Genomic DNA, 25146 nt, shown 5'->3' on the forward strand with positions numbered 1-25146 from the left:
GTTCCATGTGCACCTGAAAAAAAAGTGTAATCTGCTGTTTTTGGATGGAATGTCCTATAAATATCAATTACATCTAGCTGATCTATTGTGTCATTTAAAGCTTGTGTTTCCTCATTAATTCTCTGTTTGGATGATCTGTCCATTGGTGTAAGTGAGGTGTTAAAGTCCCCCACTATTATTGTGTTACTGTTGATTTCCTCTTTTATAGCTGTTAGCAGTTGCCTTATGTATTGAAGTGCTGCTATGTTGGGTGCATATATATCTATAATTGTTATATCTTCTTCTTGGATTGATCCCTTGATCATTATGTAGTGTCCTTCCTTGTCTCTTGTAACATTCTTTATTTTAAACTCGATTTTATCTGATATGAGTATTGCTACTCCAGCTTTCTTTTGATTTCCATTTGCACAGAATGTGTTTTTCCATCCCCTCACTTTCAGTCTGTACGCGTCCCTAGGTCTGTAGTGGGTCTCTTGTAGACAGCATATATATGGGTCTTGTTTTTGTATCCATTCAGCGAGACTGTGTCTTTTGGTTGGAGCATTTAATCCATTCAGGTTTAAGGTAATTATCGACATGTATGTTCCTATGACCATTTTCTTAATTGTTATGGGTTTGTTTTTGCAGGTCCTTTTCATCTCTTGTGTTTCCCACTTAGAGAAGTTCCTTTAGCATTTGTTGTAGAGCTGGTTTGGTGGTGCTGAATTCTCTTAGCTTTTGCTTGTCTGTAAAGCTTTTTATTTCTCTGTCGAATCTGAATGAGGTCCTTGCCGGGTAGAGTAACCTTGGTTGTAGGTTATTCCCTTTCATCATTTTAAATATATCATGCCATTCCCTTCTGGCTTGTAGAGTTTCTGCTGAGAAATCTGCTGTTAATTTTATAGGGGTTCCCTTGTATGTTATTTGCCATTTTTCCCTTGTTGCTTTGAATAATTTTTGTCTTTAATTTTTGTCAATTTGATTACTATGTGTCTCCATGTGTTTCTCCTTGGGTTTATCCTGCCTGGGACTCTCTGCACTTCCTGGACTTTGGTGGCTATTTCCTTTCCCATGTTAGGGAAGTTTTCGACTATAATCTCTTCAAATATTTGCTCAGGTCCTTTCTCTCTCTCTTCTCCTTCTGGGACCCCTATAATGTGAATGTTGTTGCGTTTAATGTTGTCCCAAAGGTCTCTTAGACTGTCTTCATTTCTTTTCATTCTTTTTTCCTTATTCTGTTCCGTGGCAGTGAATTCCACCATTTTGCCTTTCAGGTCACTTCTCCATTCTTCTGCCTCAGTTATTCTGCTATTGATTCCCTCTAGTGTAGTTTTCATTTCAGTTATTGTATTGTTCATCTCTGTTTGTTTGTTCTTTAATTCTTCTAGGTGTTTGTTCTTTAATTCTTCTAGGTTTTTCTTAAACATTTCTTGCATCTTCTCAATCTTTGCCTCCATTCTTTTTCCGAGGTCCTGGATCATCTTCACTATCATTATTCTGAATTCTTTTTCTGCAAGGTTGCCTATCTCCACTTCATTTAGTTGTTCTTCTGGGGTTTTATCTTGTTCCTTTGCCTGGTACATAGTCCTCTGCCTTTTCATGTTGTCTATCTTTTTGTGAATGTGTTTTTTGTTCCAGAGGCTGCAGGATTGTAGTTCTTCTTGCTTCTGCTGTCTGCCCTCTGGTGGATGAGGCTGTCTAAGAGGCTTGTGCAAGTTTCCTGATGGGAGGGACTGGTGGTGGGTGGAGCTGGCTGTTTCTCTGGTGGGCAGAGCTCAGTAAAAGTTTAATCTGCTTGTCTGCTGATGGGTGGGGCTGGGTTCCCTCCCTGTTGGTTTGGCCTGAGGACAACACTGGAGCTTACCCAGCTCTTTAGTGGGGCTAATGGTGGACTCTGGGAGGGTTCATGCCAAGAAGTACTTCCCAGAACTTCTGCTGCCAGTGTCCTTGTTCTCACAGTGAGCCACAGCCACCCCCCACGCCTCTGCAGGAGACCCTCCAACAAGAGCAGGTAGGTCTTGTTCAGTCTCCTATGGGGTCACTGCTCCTTCCCCTGGGTCCCGATGCTCACACTACTTTGTGTGTGCCCTCCAAGAGTGGAGTCTCTGTTTCCCCCAGTCCTGTCGAAGTCCTGCAGTCAAATCCTCCTAGCCTTCAAAGTCTGATTCTCTAGGAATTCTTCTCCCATTTCCGGACCCCCAGGTTGGGAAGCCTGACATGGGGCTCAGAGCCTTCACTCCAGTTGGTGGACTTCTGTGGTATTAAGTGTTCTCCAGTTTGTCAGTCACCCACCCAGCAGTTTTATTTTGATTGTGCCCCTCTTACCAGCTCATTGTGGCTTCTCCTTTGTCTTTGGATGTGGGGTATCTCTTTTGTTGAGTTCCAGTGTCTTCCTGTCGATGATTGTTCAGCAGTTAGTTGTGATTCTGGTGCTCCCGCAAGAGAGAGTGAGTGCATGTCCTTCTACTCTTCCATCTTGAACCAATCCCCCAATCTTTTATTCTTTAAGTATTTGTTTCCCTGGCATATAGAATTCATATTGCTTTATAGTAGGTCTCATAAAATAGTAAACATTAATTCATAATTAGCAAAAGGAAAAGAAATGGTATGAATTGTTTAAATAGTTTAAGAAAATCCTAGGCAAAATAAAGTTCATGCAAAGCATGAAACAAATTATGTCGCTAGTAACTGACCAACTATTTTGAAATAATTTCCAAATAGTGCTTCAGCAAATGTTCATACATGGCATGTTTAGAGACTACCTTCTTTATTATTTTAGCCATTTTTTAAAATTAAGATAATTGACATATATCATTGTATTAGTTTTAGGTGTACAATGATTTGATATATGTACATATTGCAAAATAACCACTACAATAAGTTTGGTTAACATCTATCACCATGCATAGTTGCAATTTTTTTGGTTATGATAAGAACTTTTCAGATCTACTCTCTTAGCAACTTTCAAATATACAATACAGCATTGTTAACTGTAGTCATCATGCTGTACATTACATCCCCAGGAGTAATTTATCTTATAACTGTATATTTGTACCCTCTGACCACCTTCACCTTCAAAGTCATCTGTAAAGAACTGATTTTAACAAAGTGAACACATTTTGCTTACAGAGACCATTACTCTTATTAGAAAGATGTTTTCGTTTTTAAGTTAGAAAATGACATTCTGCATATGCACAAAGTAAATATGTGCAAAGAATTAAGAACAGGTAGAGCACTGAGTTGAAGGGAAAGGTAACATAAATGGTTGAACATAAAGTACGAAAATAAATCATTAGTTTTTATTTTAGTGTGTTTGAAAATTTTCCCCATCCTAAATAACATCAGTAAAAGCAACTCAAAGAATTGAAAGCAATGATATTAAGTCAGTGTAATGTAGGTTAGGCTTTCTAGTTGATAAGTGTCTCTAATAGCAATTGTGTTTTAATAAATAGGGCTAATTCCTGAGAATCAAATGATGCTCTTGAAATTTACATTATTAAATCTGTAGCAAGGTGAATAGCATCAAGTCAAAACTTTGTAAACCCGAAGGAATGTGGAGTTTTCTGACACAGTAAGTATTTCCAAGATTAATTAAACAGTAAGTCATTGCATATCAAAATAAATCTGTTGAAAAAATAATAATGCATGTAAAATTACATTTTAACCTGATCATGTCACCCAAATTTTCTAAGGATAAAATTTTTGGAATAGCAAATAATTGAACATCTTTGCTCATTTAACACACACTTTTTTCATTAGATATACTATACACCACATATGTGCTCTTCCCAGCTAATTTTAATGTTATTTCCAGAAACTCTTTGAATAGAGATCACTAAGTTATTTTTGCAACATGAGTAAAGCACTCTAAAAGGTGAATTAAATCACACACACTGTTTCTATATCACTGCACTCAGATATTTTTAAACTGTTGAAAGCAAAGGAAAAGTTTGAGAAGAGAGCATAATTGTTTACTTTGTACAGGATGAGTAAGTGTAGATAATCCTCTTTCTAAATTACGTGTGTAATCGATCTGCTCAATGCTGAAAGCATTCAGCAGTTTTTCCCACTATATCTGGAGCTCAACACAGAAACTCTTTCATCACTTTGAACTTTTCTTTAAATGGCTCTCAATCATATTCCAAGTCCAAATCACATATTCATGTCTTTTTCCTAAATTACTATGACCAAAAAACATTACCAATATCTCAAGTGTGTGCTTGAAATGCAGTTAATGCCTTTTTAAAAATTAGGACAAAGGGCTTCCCTGGTGGCGCAGTAGTTGAGAGTCCGCCTGCCAATGCAGGGGACACGGGTTTGTGCCCCAGTCCGGGAAGATCCCACATGCCGCGGAGTGGTTGGGCCCCTGAGCCATGGCCGCTGAGCCTGCACGTCCAGAGCCTGTGCTCCGCAACGGGACAGGCCACAACAGTGAGAGGCCCGCATACCGCAAAAAAAAAAAATTAGGACAAAATATGCAAAACTTGAATGCCTTCTTCTTCTATTGGAAACATCTGGGGACATTTATGTGGAGATAGTATTCCTCTTACTTCTTTAGAGCAATTTTGGAAATGGACTTCACAAGTGGAGATAAAACAAATTGGATTAGATTTGACTATCTCTGTGTAGTGTGACCAACTGTCCCAGTTTGCTCAGGACTAAGGGATTTCCAGAGACATGAGACTTTTAATACTAAAAGTAACAAAGTCCCAAAACAAGAGTCTGTCAACTCTTTCTCCAAGTTTCCATTCACCTTTAACATGGTTTACATCTACAAATACAGCTATGACCTCTTTTTTTCACTAATAAAATAACAATAACTGTCCAGAACCTGACAGAAAATCTGCTGACTTTCCTGCATCCTTATCTAAACATTCAACAGAAGAGAAAAAGAATAAAGAGAGCAAAAACCCCAGGTAATTTGAAGTCATCTGAAATTCGGCCTCTGAGGAGGAAAGAAAGTATATATAAAACCAAGACTACCTCAAAAGAGAGATTTACCCTCCTGAAATTTTCCTCCTGCCCCATCTGTATTTGGAATGTTCCCCTATTCCTCAACCTGTGGCAGTATCTCCCTGTGAATGAAAGCTTAACACAAACCAACTGACTACATCTACAAACATCTCGTCTAAACTGAATTTGGCTCTCCTAGTGGGACTAAAAATCTAGGAAATGGTATGTGCATGCACTGGTCTTCTGTTTCAAGCAATCTCAGAAGCAGATTTACTTTCCATGAAGTCAGAATGTCGGCTTTGTCCTTGATGAACTCTGGCTTTAAAACTCCCATGGACACAAGGTACATCACAGTATCTTCTAAACAGTGATTACATTGATTTTTATGTAAAATACAGATGACAAAACTTTTCAGAGGATGTCATCATCACCAAAACTGTATTTGAGAGCTATTTGAAAATTACTCTTGTGCTCCTTGACTTCTTCTAGTCATTACTTCCAAAGCACTGATATGGGAGTTGTCACTTAACATGCTACAAAACCTGTTGCATTTATAAAATCTAATATTTTCCTTCAGTATCTCTATCCCCTCCCCAGTTTTCTTAATGAGTATCTGCTTTAACCATTTAAAATTGCCAAGCTTATCCCACACTGTTCCATATAATTGATATAATTTCCTACATATCAATCAACATCCTCCATGTCGATGTTCTCATTAGAATCCCTTCATAATGAGCATGCCACACCCATATCTAGATAATTATACATCTAGATAACTACTTCAGATTCGGAAGTTAAAAAGTCATCAGAATAAATTTGTATGTATAGCTCTGTTGTCATTTTAAAAATTCAACTCAAGTAAACAAAAGACATCTATACTGTACAAATTTAGGAAAATCATTTTGGATCATCTCTGGTTTTTGTCTGTTACAATGTCATTTATTTTGAAAAAAGTATCACTTTAATCACTTATTTACTCATTCTTTAACTAACTAATGAGTGACCATTTCATACCAGATACTGTGTTTAGGCAGCAGAGATCATGTATTCTTAGCACTTATAAGAATTTAAGATAAAATGTTATACGTAAGGAAAATAACAAAGTCTTAGGATCTTTAAGTCACAATGAACGTAACTGGCGAGTTCTTGTTAAAGGAGATTTATAATAGCCTATATATGTGTCCTGGTCAAGTTTTATCCACCAAGTAGGCCTGAATTCCCTACCTGTGAATAGAGATACTTCTAGCCATGAGATGTGTTCCAATATCCTGGATGTGTATAAACAGGGGACCATATAATTCATCAACTAAACCAAGATACTCCTGAGAATGAAAGAGGTACTTTTAGTAATTACTTCAAAACAGCAGGACTTAATCCAGCAATGTCCCAGACAGTAGATATATGTGTGTATATATGTATGTGGGTGCCTATATACGTGCATGTATATAGGACATAGAGTGCTACCACTAACACAGAACCGGTGTTCTTTACTGGCACTAGAATTCTGTTCTAACGATACTGGCACCACCATTGCTCAAAGAGATATTAACATCAGCTCAAAAGCTCTTATAACTACTGTGATCTTACACCCCAAATTTGCTAAAGCAGCTCTATTAGTAACAGGTTATCCTTTTATTGCCATAATACTTTTATAACTTAAAATATCATGTGTCCCAATTTGAGTTGGCGAATGCAGTAGTAGTAAAATTAGTATCCCCTCCTTCTGTGCAGAAATAAGATAAGGTTTAAAAATTCAGATTCAAAGGGCAAAAGATCAGTTCTACTAAGATCTTCCCTGTCACTAGGGGGCAGAAGCCATTCATGTGATGAAGTAAAGATTCAAGCAATTTCTGTAAGTGGCTTGTTTCAAAGATTTTAGATTTTTTAGAAAACTGTCCAAGTAACAGAATGGGATACTTGCTGTATACATCTATTTAAACTAAATTTCAAGGAAATATTTTTGGCTTAAATATAGACAATTTGCTTACATCTAAAGTTCGGGAAAACATTTTAATTAAATGTGAAAAAATATTATGTTAAACACCTTAGAAAATACAAAGGACCCGTTAAGTTTACTTACAATTGACATTAGAGTTAGTACGTAGTGCTGCAAATTCTGTCCATGATGATGAACCATTTTAGCATCAGCTGTAACCATAACTTCCACATATCTTGGATACGATAAAAAACGTTTTTTCCTGGAATGTAATTGACTTCTTTCATCTTTCAATGATATATTTTTTGAAGAGTCTCCTAAAACCATTTCCTCCTTTATATTAAGATCTTCATTCATGTCGCTGTAGTTATGAAAGGGTAAAGTGGTTTTCTTTATTTGACTTTCTGGTGGGGGAAGAATACAACAATGTGGAGTCATTAAGTTGGAGGTGACTCAAAATACTGCACAGAATAGAATAACCAAAAATATTGAATACTTACACACCTGCTTCCAATATGAAATAAAAGGACAAAAAGAAATTATTTTAAAGTGTTATACCATATTATCATAAGCATTACTACTCACAGTAATATAATGTTCACATTTTCATAGATTGCACTAACAAAACTGTATGTAATACATGTCTTATTTTAACAGCTATGACTATTCAAAATATATATTAACCACTGGGCAGAAAATAAAAACAAATCAAGGAGAACTTTTGTTTTTTTCAGTAGGTAAATTAGGTCCTCAAGCCACTGATTGCATCTAATCTCATTACAGAGAAGTATTTTGTAGGATGAAACTTCATAAAATACAGAAAAGAAACATATTTTTTGTTATACAGCATGTGAAGAGCACCAACAGAAAATGAACCCATATAACAACAGACGGCTTTTCAAACCCAGAAAGTCAAAGGTTGATATAAATTGTATAATACTTGATTATATGAAATACCTGATTATTTTTATTACATTTCTTTATATATAAATACAGTGTTAAAACTGCTGAAACCTTAGGGATTATTATGGCAACTACTTGAAGTCCTATGCATTTATAAAAGTCACTTCTAAATTCTTATTTGTGCTAATGGAAAAAAATTCACAGGCAGCATGAGTGTTTGCCCTCTTTCCTTCTCTTTAAATTTATTCCTCTACTCTCTTTCTTATTTTTCTCTTATAATTGTTTAGTGAAACTATTTAGAACAGAAAAGTGGACCAAAGACATCAGGTAAGAAGAAATAAAAGGTCCTGAATAACTCGTAAGGCAAATCATCAATACCACAACAATCAAGATTTAGTTGTACTATAAGGATTAGACAAAATATAAAACTATATTACAGAAATAATTCATTTCACTTAAAATTAGCAGCAATCCTATGGTTGTAAAAAAAGAAACAAAAGTCCTTGAACAATGTTTCCACAGATGAACTACTTTTTCTAATTCTTAAAACCATCCTGCCTTTTAATGTTACTATGCTCTTAAGTTTTAAAATTTATCTCAGTGGGAGATTGTGGGAATCTGGCAAACTGAATATACATTCCTAAAACTTTGTCCTGCCATATTTTTCCTAGGGTGATTCAACCACCAAAATATCCATGACGAATTATTAGACCCTGGAGAAGATCCCAGATATATCTGATGAATACAAACCTCAGATATATCAGAAAGAAGCTAAATATTCATGTTTTCTTTTATTTTTTCATCCACTTCATTCATTCAAAATAAACTTTCATTGAGTACCTACTCTATGTCAGCAAACATTTAGAAACTGAGGAGCAAACAGCATCTAGTAAGGCTTACACTCTCGTGGGAAGAGAAAAAATAAATGAACACATATTGAAGCACTTAAAGTTACCTCAAATTTGTTCTTAAATAACAATTCAACCAAAAGACAAAAAAAGTGACTCAACCTTACCAAAACGGCTAAAACTTAAAAGACTGATAATACCAAGTGTTGGTACAGCCACTTTGGAAAACTATCTGGCAATTTCTAAGTTAAGTTACACATGTACCCAACGGCTCTGCAATTACACTCCTAGATACATACCTAAGAGAGGGAAAATATATGTCCACAAAACACTTGTATAAGAATGTCCATAGCATGACCAATGGAACAGAATAAAGAACCAAGAAATAAACCCTCACATATATGGTCAAATGATCTTTGACAAGGGTGCCAAGGACACTCCATGGGGAAAGAACAGGCTCCTCAACGAATGGTGTTGGAAAACTAGATATCTCCATATAGAAGAATGAAATTGGACCTTATCTTACAACATATATAAAAATTAACTCAAGGGCTTCCCTGGTGGCGCAGTGGTTGAGAGGCCGCCTGCCGATGCAGGGGACACGGGTTCGTGCCCCAGTCCGGGAAGATCCCACATGCCACAGAGTGGCTGGGCCTGTGAGCCATGGCCGCTGAGCCTGCACATCCAGAGCCTGTGCTCTGCAACGGGAGAGGCCACAACAGTGAGAGGCCACATATCACAAAAAAAAAAAAAATTAACTCAAAATGGATTAAGATCTAAAAGAAAGACGTAAAACTTTGAAACTCCTAAAAGAAAACAGACGAAAAGCTTCATGACAGCTGGTGTGGCAATGATGATTTGGATGTGACACCAAAGCACAGGCAATAAATGCAAAAAATAGACAAATACGACTACAAACTTTAAAATGTATGTGCATTAAAGAACACAATCCACAGAGTGAAAATGCAACCTATTGAATGGGAGAAGATATTTGCAAATCATATCTGATAAGGAGTTAAGCAGGTAATATACAGAAAAAAAAAAAAAAAATATATATATATATACACATAAACTCTTACAACTCAATAAAAATAACCTGATTTCTTAAATGGTAGAAGGACTTGAATAGACATTTTACCAAAGAGAATATAAAAATGGACAACAAGCATATAAAAAAAGATGCTCAACATCACTTATCATTAGAGAAATGCAAATCAAAACTACAAACAGATATAATTTCACACCCATTAGGATGGCAACTATTTAAAAAAAAAAACAGAAAATAAGTGTCAATGAGGATATGGAGAAATTGGAACCTTTGTGAACTGTTGGTAAGATTATAAAATGGTGCAACAGCTATGGGTAACAGTATAAAAGTACTTAAAAAATTTACATATAGAACTACCATATGATCCAGCAATTCTACATCTCAGTATATATCCAAACAAATTAAAAACAGGGTCTTGAAGTAATAGTTGCACATCCATGTTCATTGCAGCATTATTCACAACAGCCAAAGGGTGGAAGCAACCCAAATATATCTATTGATAGATAAATGTATAAATGAAATGTGGTATATGTATAAAATGGATTATTCAGCCTTAAAAAAGGAAATTATTTCATGCTCTGACATGGACGAACCTTGAGGATAGTATGCTAACTAAAAATAAGCCAGCCACAAAAATATAAATCCTGTATGATTCCACTTACAAGGTATCTAAAATAGTCAAAATCACAGAAACAAAGTTGAATGGTTAGTTACCAGGGCCTGTCAATATCTCACTACCTGAGATAGCCCCCAAAGTCTGTCCAGCCTGAGTGCTAAGAAATCAAACATCTCACTGGCTAGTAGTAAGTTAAACAACACATTTGATGAAGCACTATGTCTTGAAGGAGTCAGACTGATAGTAAGTTGGAATAGGTGGTTCTTTGCAGGCTGAAATAATGAAAGAAACAAATAGAATTCCAAACTGGAATGAAAACACTGGATATAGTAATATAGCACAGAAAAAAGAAAGTCTCTAGAACAAAAGAATATATAAATTTTAAATTCAATTCTGGAGTAATTAATCAATTGAAAAAGGAAAAAATAGCAAATATCAGGATCCTGTAAACATTAAGACGACATTATAAACAGCTTGATGCAAAAAAATTCAGAAATGTTTTCTAGAACATTTATGAAAAAAATACAACATCAAAACTGACCCATAAAGAATTAGAAAGCCTAATAGCCACATAACTTAAAAAAAACTGAACTCTAATCAAAATCCAGTCTCAAAGGGCTTCACCAGTAAATATGATTAAACATTTAAAGAAGAAATAGCTCTACTTTCTCAAATACTTTTCTAAGAATTAAAAAAAAAAAAGAGGGAGAAAGATCCCAAACATGTTTTATGAGGATTTTAAATGACGATATATCAGAATATCTTCAAGATCTGGTTTTTATTTTTAAAACAGGACTCTTTAGGACACAAAAAATACTAACCATAAAGACTATTCATTTGAGTAAGTTAAGACTTTGAATTTGTGTTTACCACTATGGGAGTAGGAGAAGGTATCTGCAATAAATATAAAAGGGCTTGAGGAGTCAAGATGGCAGTGTGGAAAGACGCAGAGTTCACATCTCCCCACAATTAGGGTGCCTGCCAGATGCTGGTAGGAGACCCCGACACCCAAGGAGACAGGAAGAACCCCCAAGCAAACCGGTAGGACGTGGGGGCACTGAGCAGGGAGGAGAAGTGGAGGCCAGACAGAACTGGTGCCCCTGAGGGATGACTGAGAGGGGGGAGGGGTTCTCATGCCTGGAGGAACCCTCAGGGGCTCGGACTGGGGGGAACAGACCCAGCATCTCCCTTGCCCAATCAGCTGGGGAAGTCTGCCCGGCTCTTGGGCCCGGTTCTACGCCCTCAGAGGTCCCCTCTGGCCTGGGTTGGTCTTGGGGGCATAGAAGGGAGGACAGGAGAGAACAGGAGAGGCAGGCAGGAGGGTCCCTCCAGGACCAGAGGAGCAGGAAAGGAGTGGAGGGTGTTTGCCCCACCGAATTGGGCATGGGGAGCCTGTTGAGTTCCCAGGCCAGTCCCCCATCCTCCAAAGCCCCCTCCAGGCCACATGGGTCCTGAGAGCATAGGAGGGCAGCCAGAGAGATCAGGAGAGGCAGATGGGAGGGATCCTCCAGGACAGGAGGAGCAGGAGAGGAGCTGAGGGCATTTTCCCCACCCACTTGAGCCCAGGAAGCCTACTGGCCTCCCTGGTGGGGTCCCCCACCCTCTGAGACCAGGGGTGGGGGGCACACCTGGGCCTCTTCTGTTCTGTTGAGCCTAAGCCCCAACCCCCACACCCCAACCCACCCCGTTGAGCCTAAGCCCCAACCCCCACACCCCAACCCACCCCGCCATTTCCAGCCCTGTGGGTACTAAGCATATGCCCAAACCTCACCCCTGCTTAGGTCCTGCCCTCCACAGCCAAGGCCTTTTCAACTTTTTCATTTTCCTCCTCTTCCTTTTTACTATTGCGGTTCTGTTTTACCTTCCAGTTGTTGTTTCATCTATATTTTTATTTTTATATTTTTTCTAACATAGCTGGATAATTTTGCACCCCCGCATGGCTTGCGGGATCTTGATTCACGAGCTGGGGGTCGGGCAGAAGCTCCTGTAGTGGGAGCTCCAAGTCCAAACCACTGGACTACCAGAGAACCTCAGACCCCAGGGAATATTCATCGGAGTGAGGTCTCCCAGAGGTCCTCATCACAGCACGAAGGCCCAGCTCTACTCAACAGCCTACACACTCCAGGGTTCGAAGCCTCAGGCCAAACAACCATTAAGACAGGAACACAATCCCACTCATAAAAAAAAGGAAAAAATAAAATTAGACAGCAAAAAATATGTCACAGATGAAGGAGCAAGGTAAAAACCTGTAAGACAAAATAAATGAAGAAGAAATAGGTGATCTGCTGAAAAAGAATTCAGAGTAATGATAGTAAAGATGATCCAGAATCTCGGAAAAAGAATGGAGGCACAGATTGAGAAAATACAAGAAATGTTTAACAAAGATCTAGAAGAACTAAAGAACAAGCAAACAGAGATGGACAACACAATAACTGAAATGAAAAATACACTAGAAGGAATCAATAACAGAATAACTGAGGCAGAAGAACGAATAAGTGAGCGGGAAGACAAAATGGTGGAAATATCTGGCAAGGAGCAGAACAAAGAAAAAAAAGAGAAAGAATTGAAGACAATCTAAGAGACCTCTGGGACACACTAAATGCACCAACGTACGAATTATGGGGTCCCAGAAGAAGAAAAGAAGAAAGGGTCTGAGAAAATATTTGAAGAGATTATAGTAGAAAACTTCCCTAACATGAGAAAGGAAATAGGCACCCAAGTGCAGGAAACACAGAGAGAGCCCCATACAGGATAAACCCTAGGAGAAACACACCAAAGCACATATTAATCAAACTAACAAAAATTAAATTGAAAGAAAAAATATTAAAAGCAGCAAGGGAAAAACAAAAAATAACATACAAAAGAATCCCCATAAGGTATCAGCTGATTTTTCAGCAGAAACTCTGCAGGCCAGAAGGGAATGGCAGGATATACTTAAAGTGATGAAAGGGAAAAAATCTACAACCAAGAATACTCTACCCATCAAGGATCTCACTCAGATTTGATGGAGAAATCAAAAGATTTTCAGACAAGCAAGACCATCAAACCAGCTTTACAACAAATGCGAAAGAAACTTCTCTAGGAGGGAAACACAAGAGAAGAAAAAGACTCACAAAAACAAACCCAAAACAATCAAGAAAATGGAAATAGGAACATACATATTGATAATAACCTTGAACGTAAACGGATTAAATGCCCCAACGAAAAGACACAGACTGGCTGAATAGATACAAAAGCAAGACCCACATATGCTGTCTGCAAGAGACCCACTTCAAAGTGAAAGGATGGAAAAAGATATTCCATGCAAATGGAAATCAAAAGAAAGCTGCAGAAGCAATACTCATATCAGATAAAATAGACTTTACAATAAAGACTGTTACAAGAGATAAGAAAGGAAACTAATAATGATCAAGGGATCAATCCAAAAAGAAGATATAACAGTTATAAGTGTTTATGCACCCAACATAGGAGCACCTCAATACATAAGGCAAATGCTAACAACCATGAAAGGAGAAATCGACAGTAACACAATAATAGTAGGGGACTTTAACACCCCACTTTCACCAATGGACAGATCATCCAAAATGAAAATAAATAAGGGAACACAAGCTTTAAATGATACATGAAACAAGATGGACTTAATTGATATTTATAGGACACTCCATCCAAAAACAACAGAATACACTTTCTTCTCAAGTGCTCATGGAACATTCTCCAGGATAGATCATATCTTAGGCCACAAATCAAGCCCTGGAAAATTTAAGAAAATTAAAATCGTATCAAGCATCGTTTCTGACCACACGCTATGAGATTGGAAATTAATTAGAGGAAACACACTGTAAAAACCACAAATACACAGAGGCTAAACAGTGCGCTACTAAATAACCAAGAGATCACTGAAGAAATCAAAGAAGAAATAAAAAAATACGTAGAAACAAATGAAACAAAACCACAACGACCCAAAACCTATGGGACACAGAAAAAGAAGTTCTAAGAGGGAAGTTCATAGCAATTCAATCTCATAACAAGAAACAAGAAGAATCTCAAATAAACAATCTAACCTTACACTTAAAGCAACTAGAGAAAGAAGAACAAACAAAACACAAAGTCAGTAGAAGGAAATAAATCATAAAGATCAGAGCAGAAATAAATGAAATAGAAACGAAGAAAACAATAGCAAATATCAATAAAACTAAAAGCTGGTCCTTTGAGAAGATAAAAAAAATTGATAAACCATTAGCCAGACACATCAAGAAAAAAAGGGAGAGCAAATCAATAAAATTAGAAATGAAAAAGGAGAAATCACAACTGACACCGCAGAAATACAAAGGATTATAAGAGACTACTACAAACAACTATATGCCAATAAAACGGACAACCACGAAGAAATGGACAAATTCTTGGAAAGGTACAATTTTCCAAGACTGAACCAGGAAGAATTAGAAAATATAAACAGACCTATCAAAAGTAATGAAATTGAAACTGTAATTAAAAGTATTCCAACAAACAAAAGCTCAGGACCAGATGGCTTCACAGCTGAAATCTATCAAACATATAGAGAAGAGCTAACACTGATACCTCTCAAACTCTTCCAAAAATTGCAGAGGGATGAACACTCCCAAATTCATTCTATGAAGCCACCATCACCCTGATACCAAAACCAGAAAAAGATATCACAAAAAAAGAAAATTGTAGACCAATATCACTGATGAACATAGACGCAAAAATCCTGAACAAAATACTAGCAAACAGAATCCAACAACATATTAAAAGGATCACACACCATGGTCAAGTGGGGTTTATCCCAGGAATGCAAGGATTCTTCAATATATGCAAATCAATCAATGTGATACACCATATCAACAAATCAAGGGAAAAAATAATGATCATCTCAATAGATGCAAACAAAGCTTTTGACAAAATTCAACACCCATTTACGATAAAAACTCTCTAGAAAATGGGCACAGAGGGAACCTACCTCAACATAATAAAGGCCATATATGACAAACCCACAGCAAACATCATACTCAATGGTGAAAATCTGAAAGCATTTCCACTAAGATCAGGAACAAGACAAGGAGGTCCACTCTCCCCACTCTTATTCAACATAGTTTTGGAAGTCCTAGCCATGGCAATCAGAGAAGAAAAAGAAATAAAAGGAATACAGATTGGAAAAGAAGAAGTAAAACTGTCACTGTTCGCAGATGACATGATACTATACATGGATAATCCTAAAAATGCCACCAGAAAAATACTAGAACTAATCAATGAATTTGATAACGTTTCAGGATACAAAATTAATGCACAGAAATCTCTGGCATTCCTATACACGAATGATGAAAAATCAGAAAAAGAAATTAAGGAATCAATCTCATTTAACACTGCAACAAAAAGAATAAAATACCTAGGAATAAACCTACCTAAGGAAGCAAAAGACTTGTACCCAGAAAACTCTAAAACACTGATAAAAGAAATCACCAGATGATATAAACAGATGGAAAAATATACCATGTTCTTGGATTGGAAGAATCAACATTGTGAAAATGCCGATACTACCCAAAGCAATCTACAGATTCAATGCAATCCCTATCAAACTACCAACTGCATTTTTCACAGGACTAGAACAAAAAATTTTACAATTCGTAAGGAAACAAAAAAGACCCTGAATAGCCAAAGCAATTTTGATAAAGAAAAGTGGAGCTGGAGGAATCAAGCCCCCCAACCTCAAACTATACTACAAAGCTATAGTAATCAAGACAATATGGTACTGGCACAAAAACAGAAATATAGATCAATCATACAGGATAGAAAGCCCAGAGATAAACCCACGCATATATGGTCACCTAATATATGACAAAGGAGGCAAGAACATACAAAGGAGAAGACACAGACTCTTCAATAATTGGTGCTGGGAAAACTGGACAGCTACATGTAAAAGAATGAAATTAGAACACTACCTAACACCATACACAAAAATAAACTCCAAATGGATTACAGACCTAAATGTAAGACCAGACACTATAAACCTCAGAGAAAAACATAGGAAAAACACTCCTTGACATAAACCACAGCAAGATCTTTTTTGACCCACCTTCTAGAGTAATGGAAATAAAAACAAAAATAAACAAATGGGACCTAATTAAGCTTAAAAGCTTTTGCACAGCAAAGGAAACCATAAACAAGATTAAAAGACAACCCTCAGAATGGGAATTTGCAAATGAAACAACGGACAAAGGATTAATCTCCAAAACATACAAACAGCTCCTTGAAACAATGGACAAAGGATTAATCTCCAAAATATACAAACAGCTCATGAAGCTCAATATCAAAAAATCAAACAATTCAATTAAAAAATGGGTGGAAGATCTAAATAGACATTTCACCAAAGAAGACATACAGATGGCCAAGAGGCACATGAAAAGATGCTCAACATCACTAATTATCAGAGAAATGCAAATCAAAACTACAATGAGGTATCACCTCACACCGGTCAGAATGGCCATTATCAAAAAATCTAGAAAAAATAAATGCTGGAAAAGGTATGGTGAAAAAAGGAACCCTCCTGCACTGTTAGTAGGAATGTAAATTGATACAACCACTATGGAGAACAGTACGGAGGTTCCTTAAAAAATTAAAAATAGAACTACCATATGACCCAGCAATCCCACTACTGGGCATATACCCTGAGAAAACCGTAATTCAAAAAGAGACATGTACCACAATGTTCACTGCAGCACTATTTACAAAAGCCAGAACATGGAAGCAACCTAAATGTCCATCTACAGATGAATGGATAAAGAAGATGTGGCACATACATACAATGGAATATTACTCAGCCACAGAAAGAAACAAAATTGAGTTATTTGTAGTGCAGTGGATGTACTTAGATTCTGTCATACAGAGTGAAGTAAGTCAGAAAGAGAAAAACGAGTACCATAGGCTAATACATATATATGGAATCTAAAAAAAAATGGTTCTGAAGAACCTAGGGGCAGGACAGGAATAAAGACATAGACATAGAGAATGGACTGAGGACACAGGGGAAGAGAGGGAAGCTGGGGCAAAATGAGAGTAGCATCGACATATATACACTACCGAATGTAAAATAGTTAGCTAGTGGGAAGCAGCAGCATAGCACAGAGAAATCAGCTTGGTGCTTTGCGATGACCTAGAGGGGTGGGACAGGGAGGGTGGGAGGGACGCTCAAGAGGGAGGGGATATGGGGATATTATGTATACATATAGCTGATTCACTTTGTTGTACAACAGAAACTAACACAGTATTGCTAAGCAATTATACTCTAATAAAGATCTCTTAAAAAAATAAATAAATAAAGGGCTTATATGCAGATTATATAATTAACCACTGCAAATAAGAAATAAGACAAAAATAGGAGAGTTGAATACCTCAAAAAAGACAAAAGTCAAAGCAATAAATATATGAAAACAGTGCCAAAAATTTATCAATAATCAGGGAAATGCACATTAAAGCACAATGAAACTTGACTATTTACCCTCCCAAATGGCTAAAATGAAAAATATTGAAAATAACAAGGCATGGTAATATAATGTTATTACCATGAACCTCTCGTATACTGCTGGAGATGGTGAAAAGTGGCGTATTTACTTTGGAAAATTTCAGTGGGGCAAGAAGGAACTGGGATAGGTCACATAGCTTCGTGCAAAAAAGGATATAATTATTATTTACTTTTAATATCAGCAAGTATCAGGTGTGTGTATATACAAGTGTTAAAATAACCACATCACCAAAGGAAAAAGATACTCAGTAGAACTTCTAATTTCAAAAGGGTGGGGGATGACTTAAGAAAACTCAGCAAAAGTAAGGAAATGGAGAAAAAAGAAATCAGAATATCATTAATATGAAATACAAATAACACAATATATTGGTTATTATAATCCGAGCACAGAAGAGCCTTGAACAACATGGGTATGAGCTGTGTGGGTCCACTTATACGTGGATGTTTTTCAATAAATAGGTACTATAGTACTATGACCTGCAGTTGGTTGAATCCACGGGTGCAGAACCACAGATATGGAGAGCCAACTATAAAGATATATGCAGATTTTCCACTGAGCGGGGGTCAGCACCCCAAACCCCCGCCTTGTTCAAGGATCAGCTGTACATTTCTGACAAATTTATTTGTATTAACTAATTTAATAGTGGCATACAAAATAAGTACTATTGTTAATCCCATTTTATAAATGAGGAATCTACAATATAAACAGATTACAGAACTCACATAAACAGTTAATCATTGATAAAGCTGAAAATGAAAACAGATAAAACTAACTAAATAGTTCATATCATAATAAAGGTAGTTTAAATTTGCCTATCAAAAAGCAAAAGCTTTATAGAATTGGGTTGGTAAAATCCAGCCCTATGTAACTAATAAGTAGCACATCTAAGGTTTAAATCCTGGGGATCTGGCTCCAGAGCCAGTGGTTTTAACCCCTAAAACATACTGCTTGACAATGAAGGTTAAAGGAAAAAAGAAAGAAAACCATAATTTAACAACAAATACAGTGTTATCAGTACAGATCTCAAGAGTTTAATCTCTATAGCAAATGAAATAATGATAAGAATATTCTAGAGGACTCTGTCAAAATCACTGAATAATTTAGAAGAAATCTAATTTCATAGTTCAACACACAACAGTATGAATCTATTTTGTCACTATAAGTGACAAAAGTGGAAAAAATTAAATACAACGTATTTTTATATAGCTTAAAAGCTAAAAGATATATACTTTAAGAAATATCTATGGATGTAATAACACTACATTAAAGCAAAGCAATGACAAACATGACATTCAGAATGATGCCTCAAGTGAGGGGAGGTAGGTGGATGAATGAGAGGGTGGGTGACAGCAGAACTGTGTGGCCATGTATAAGTTGTTGTCCAAGTCCTATATTTCGTATTGGTTCATATCTTCATGACTTGCATTATATTATTAACAAGTTCTTAACCAACAGTAATTTACAAAACTAACTGCCGTTAAAATAATAGGACAGCTCTCATCACTATCATACAGTATTGTTTTGGTAATGCTAAAGCAGTAAGACAATAAAATGAAATATACAGAATGAATATTAGGGAGAAAGTTTTCTTCACTATTGTTTTGATTTGATTTTGCAAATATAATTTTGCAAAGACAAATGGCTGGTAACTAAAAAAAAACAAGAGATGCAATTTAAAACTTTTAAAACCAAAAATCCTCAGCACAGGAATAATTCAACAACAGAATGTTATGCAGCTGTGAAAAAAAAAAGAATGAGGTCTATGTGTTTTTATAAGGAAGGATGTTCATGATGCATTTTTAAGTAAAATGTGTAAGTGGCAGAACAATATGAATAGTATGTTCTCATTTTTTTGAAAACAAACATTCACAAAATATTGATATATACTCATAAAATTTTATAAAATGAGCCAAAAAGATATAGAAATATATACTTCAAACTTTTAGCACTGGTCATATGGATAGGTGTGACTGAACAACTATTAAATTCTTTCATTAAATCTCAGTGCCCTTTAAATCATTAAAATGAATTTGTTTACTGTTTATTTTAATTACAATATTATTTTTAAAATAGTATCTATAACTATTTTATAGGATAAATGTTTTATCTCATTATCTTTTTTCTGATATTTATACTTAAGCAGTATAACAAATAATGATAATGTAACCTTTCCAAATACCCTAAATAAATGGGCATTATTCAAAGCTCATTTGCCAATTCAATTACATCATTTCTATGCAATGCTTGTCTTTCTATGTTCTATTGACTCAAATGTTTAAACAACGTCTTGTCCTTTATTAATAACAAGTGTATTGTGACCCAAAACTAACTTAGACCAAACCACCACATCTCAAACATCATGCAACAATGATAATCTACTTACTAGAACATAAAATACTTAAAATTACATCAGTGAATATAACCCTTAAAACAGCATAGTGGATTCTAGAATGCAAGGAGATTAAGTTATAATCTATAAGAGTATAAACTACTAAAAAATTTCTCAAATAATGAAATTAGAAGCCCATAATTTGACTTGAATGTCTTATTGGTACCTCATACTCAAAATATATAAAAATGAGGGAATTTTCTTTTCCCATTCCCAGTTTCCCCATTTGTATTAATGTGAGCAATAACTTTCAAATACTATACTGACACTAAACTGTACACCACCATTGCGTTCTTCCTATCCTTCCTTTACCCTTTGCATCTGGTCACCAAGTTTTGCCACTTCTCCTTCAAAATGCTCCCTGTATTGCTCCTGTTGGCAACAATATTGTTGCCTCTAACTTCATTCAGGTCTTTCTCACTTTAGAGCAACACTGCTGGAATCATAAATGCAAAATAGGAATCAAAGAGTCTCCAAACGGTCCCACCATCTTCAATCTCTTCTCCCTCCCATTCATCCTTCATTTGTATCCAAAAAGATTAATTTTTAGAAACATCTCTTTTATCTCACCCTTATTCAAGAAATTACAATGGATCCTCATTGCCCATAAGATGAAGTCCAAGCCCCTCCCCATCAGCCTACCACTAAACACAGTCATCCCCACTACCATCAAGCGATACCCTCCCTAAAGCCTGGGAACACTACTGGGTAATGTGTTCTGCCCTTTGTATGTGCTCAACAAATGTTCACGGAAAGAAGGGAAAAGGATTAAGAGAAAGAAAATGAGGATGATAGAAAGTTGGAGGTGAGATGGAGAAAAGGAAGACAGATGGAGAGAGACAGAAGAAAGGAATACACTGAGGAACAAGACAAAAGAGTTATCAGACCAGAACATCAGAGAAGGGGTAATACTAATCATGAAGTGCAGCAGCAATTCAAAGACAAGAGAGATTGCCTTTGACTCTCCTAATATCAAGTACAACATTTGCTCCAGTCTCTGGGCTGAGGCTGGAATTGATACTCATGCTCTGTATTTGACCAGATGAGTAAACAAATTTTATACTTCTCCAATAGCACCTAACCATCCATTTAAAAAATGATGGCATGAAATCAAATGAAGCTTATTCTAGACCATCAACATTTCAAACTACCTGTTAAATACCCAGTAGCACTCCCAGCTCAAAGAACTGGGTGTGCCTTGAAATAAAGGATGATCATAGCAGGTATACTGTGAAATCTAAATTATATTTTCTCATGGTTTAAACTGTTTTCTGGATCTATTAAATGTCCTATGTTGCAACCCTATTGAGTTTTCTTATTAATACTACTAGCAGCAATAATGGCAAACATAATACTCAGTGACTGCTTACAATGTACCAGGTACTTGTACATTTCACATAGATTATCTCTTATTATTAACCATAACTTTATAAGGTAGGTATTGTGATTATCTTCACTTTATATATGAAGAAAGTGAGGAACAGTCAAGTAAACTGCCCATGCTAACATAGCTTATAAATATAATTCCAGAACATATTTTTTAATAGTAATATTCTATAACATAAAAACTTATACAAATCTATAGCTCTCTGATTTGTCAATATTAGAAATCTCAACCACTATTACAGAATTATGACACTTAGATTATGAAATATTTTATAGTGCTTTATTTAAAAGCAGTTCACAAGTTAATAATTAGAACTCCACCTACTAATAATAAATATGCAGAAGATTATGGACTTGCCTGTGGCCAGCTGAAACCTGAAATATAAAAGAATCATTATGTCATTAGTCCTCATTGCATCCCTGAATCAGCTACTATTACAGTACACTTTTTAAAACAGAGATGTGACACGGGTTACATAAAATTTCAACAGCCACCAACTAAATAAGTGGCATAACAAAGAGATGAATTCGTATTTCCTCAATATCAATTATTACACCTGAATTCCACATCACATGACTCTTCTAAAAGTCATATGTGGGTAATATATGCAGAATGTTAAGAATTTAGTAACCAAGGTCATAATGGAAAATCCTGCCTCCTACAAAATTAAAAGAGGAACTAGCTAGTCATAATGAAAATACAGGGTCTAGTCTTCTTTGTATTACAGAATCATAGAGTTGAGCCAAGATTTGGATATAAAGGGATTTAGCTCGAACTTGCATAGACTTAAGACAGACCTGGTACTGTCATTTTACCCTACTGGCCCTCAGAGAGAAGAAAAGAGGGCACTGGAAACCCCCAAATTACTCACATTAATCCTATATCCAGCAAGAAATTCTAGTTCCTTCGGCTACGTGTGCTGACAGGGCAAAGGGCACACTGGTCAAATATTACAGAGTAAATACCCTTTCTTCTTCCATATTCTCAAGAAGTCAACCCTAGGGGCTTACTCTAAAGGTGTAGAAGACAATTTCCCTAACAAGCTGATCAAGGATTCTTGCATAGATCAAGAGCTGAGGGACTTCCCTGGTGGTCCAGTGGCTAAGACTCGACGCTCCCAATGCAGGGGGCTCAGGCTCAATCCCTGGTCAGGGAATTAGATCCCACATGCTGCAACCAGGAGTTCGCATGCCACAGCTAAAGATCCTGCGCATGCTGCAACTAAAGATCCCATATGCTGCAACTAAAGATCCCGCATGCTGCAACTAAGACCTGGTGCAGTCAAATAAATTAATTAATTAAAAAAAAAAAAAGAAGAGTTGAGGGCTTCCCTGTTGGCACAGTGGTTGAGAGTCCGCCTGTCAATGCAGGGGACACGGGTTCGTGCCCCGGTCCGGGAAGATCCCACGTGCTGCGGAGTGGCTGGGCCCGTGAGCCATGGCCACTGAGGCTGCGCGTCCGGAGCCTGTGCTCCGCAACGGGAGAGGCCACAACAGTGAGAGGCCCACATACCACAAAAAATAAAAAAAAATTTTTAAAAGAGTTGAAAACAGGCACATATTCATTCATAAATTCAAAACCTTTAAGGTTTTTTTTAATGGAAAGGAATACACACCAGTTGTCTCTTTTCAGCTTTTGGCATCCCAACCTCTACACTTGATGGTTATAAAAGAGGAACACTTGTATTGCCCTTTGCATTTTGTGCCTTTTCGCATCTCCAAATCCTATCCCTTATCAGAAATTCTAAGCAAAGTGAGACTAAGACAAACTAACCAACCAACACAAATATCAGAAGAATTTAGGTTTACAATTACATGTAAAACAATGTGATATTCCAAACTCCTACTCCATTACTGCTTAAAAAGGTGTTTGAAAATCTTATCAATGAGTTAAATTTATACCCTAGGAACTGAACATGTAAATGAAATGTACCATTTCATTCTTTAAAGAAAAATTAGTTATTCAGAATTCATGCTGAACACTACATATCACATTGATATGTAGTGAGTTTATTTTGCAAGGGTGCATGGCTGCTAAAATTAGAATATAGCATAACACTATTAAAATGGACACCAGTACGGAATTCTACCTTATCAATCTTATCTTCTTGTTTTCAGATGAGCCTTCATGGCAAGCCACTCCTAAACCATATCCACTTACTATTATTTAACAGTAGATAACATAACTCCCTCTGTTTTTCAAACTTTGCATGAGTTGCTCCTAGAGCTCAGTTTTCCCATATTATCTGACAATCTGATTCATGCGGAATCATTCCAGAACTTCTTTGAGGTAATTTTAAGTACTCACTAAGCATTCTAAAACACCTCCCAAAGTGCAAACTTAGTTCAAAGTAGGCACTTATATAAGCATTACGCCCTATTTGCTCTATCAATTCAAGTATTGATATAATACTATTTTCTACACTATTACTAAGTAACTCATTAAAATCCTAGATGAGCACTTCCTTTTGTGTTATTAACTATAATTTATGTCTTGGATATTTTTGGAAAATAAAGTTATAACTCATAAAAATCTAAAATGTAATCTAAGGTTATACTTAAACTCATTCTTTATTCCAATGCTACTCTGGTCATTACAATTTATTTCTTAAACTATATATCTACTTCTCCTGACTCTAAAATTCCTGAAACAGCTTTGACTGAAAATAGAATTCTTATATGAAATATTCTTTGAAACGTTAATATTTGCTTGAAAGATTTTTTAAAATAAGGAATATTAAAGGTGTTTTCCAAAGTAAATATAACACTGAAAAACTCAAAGATATAATTAAAAGATAGTCATTAAATGAATATAAAATGTTAAAAATTAAAATTTTATGTGATATCTTAATAGATATTATGGAATCAGTTTTTACTCACATTGCTTTTGTAAAAGCTTCTATTAAGTCCGTATTTTTAGTTTTTGACAAAAGTGGGAAAAAATCCAACTTTGAAATTAGATAGATTGAACTCATATCTTCAAGCAGGTATTTTATTTTATGCTACACCTCAGAATTTAACAAATCACCACTTTCTGAAAGAATGTTTCCATCAATTACACAAGGAAGTGACTGTAACATCCAGGTACATTTGTATTTATGCAAAAGAAGTTGCAAACTGCAGCCTGACAGATCAGAGTGGGAAGGGAGTTTTTCTCTTCAGTTTTCTGACTCTCTTCCAAGGAAGAAAAGCCCAAGAAAGAAGCCTTCTTGGGGTAGATCCAGAGATCTGGATGTTCTCCACATGAAACAGTGTATCTGTCACTGACCTGGCCATTGGCCCAACTTTCATTCTGGAAGTAATGATCTTCACAAATAGTGGAACACAGGCTGAGACCAGCCAAGAACATGGCCCATCCTTGTGCAGTTTTCCCCTACATTTGTACTCATTGTGAGAGTAGCCCAGTCTCATGTCTCAATGTCTTTAAGCAGAGCTGCTTTTGAATGCTGCAATTCTGAATTGGATTTTAATTGCAAATAATTAGAATCTTGCACCCTCTTCATGAGGAAAGCATAATGTGACTCAACAGTTAGCAAGCCAAAGATAAAAA

At 36.2% G+C, this 25146-nt stretch overlaps 1 protein-coding gene across 6 annotated transcripts in view; it reads right to left on the reverse strand.

Moving 5' to 3' along the window:
- The window catches only part of ADAMTS20 (ADAM metallopeptidase with thrombospondin type 1 motif 20), a 195783-nt gene that overhangs the window by 134039 nt on the left and 36598 nt on the right, over nucleotides 1-25146 (reverse strand). For all 6 annotated transcript variants that reach the window (XR_010932368.1, XM_067696234.1, XM_067696235.1 and 3 more), the window contains one exon: nucleotides 7013-7272. Coding sequence is in view for 5 of the 6 variants with exons in the window: in XM_067696234.1 (XP_067552335.1) it covers nucleotides 7013-7272 (260 nt within the window). In the remaining variant the exon portion in view is untranslated. The remainder of the gene's footprint in view (nucleotides 1-7012; nucleotides 7273-25146) is intronic.

The sequence above is a fragment of the Pseudorca crassidens genome, chromosome 11, assembly GCF_039906515.1.
Source record: "Pseudorca crassidens isolate mPseCra1 chromosome 11, mPseCra1.hap1, whole genome shotgun sequence".
Lineage (NCBI taxonomy): Eukaryota > Metazoa > Chordata > Mammalia > Artiodactyla > Delphinidae > Pseudorca > Pseudorca crassidens.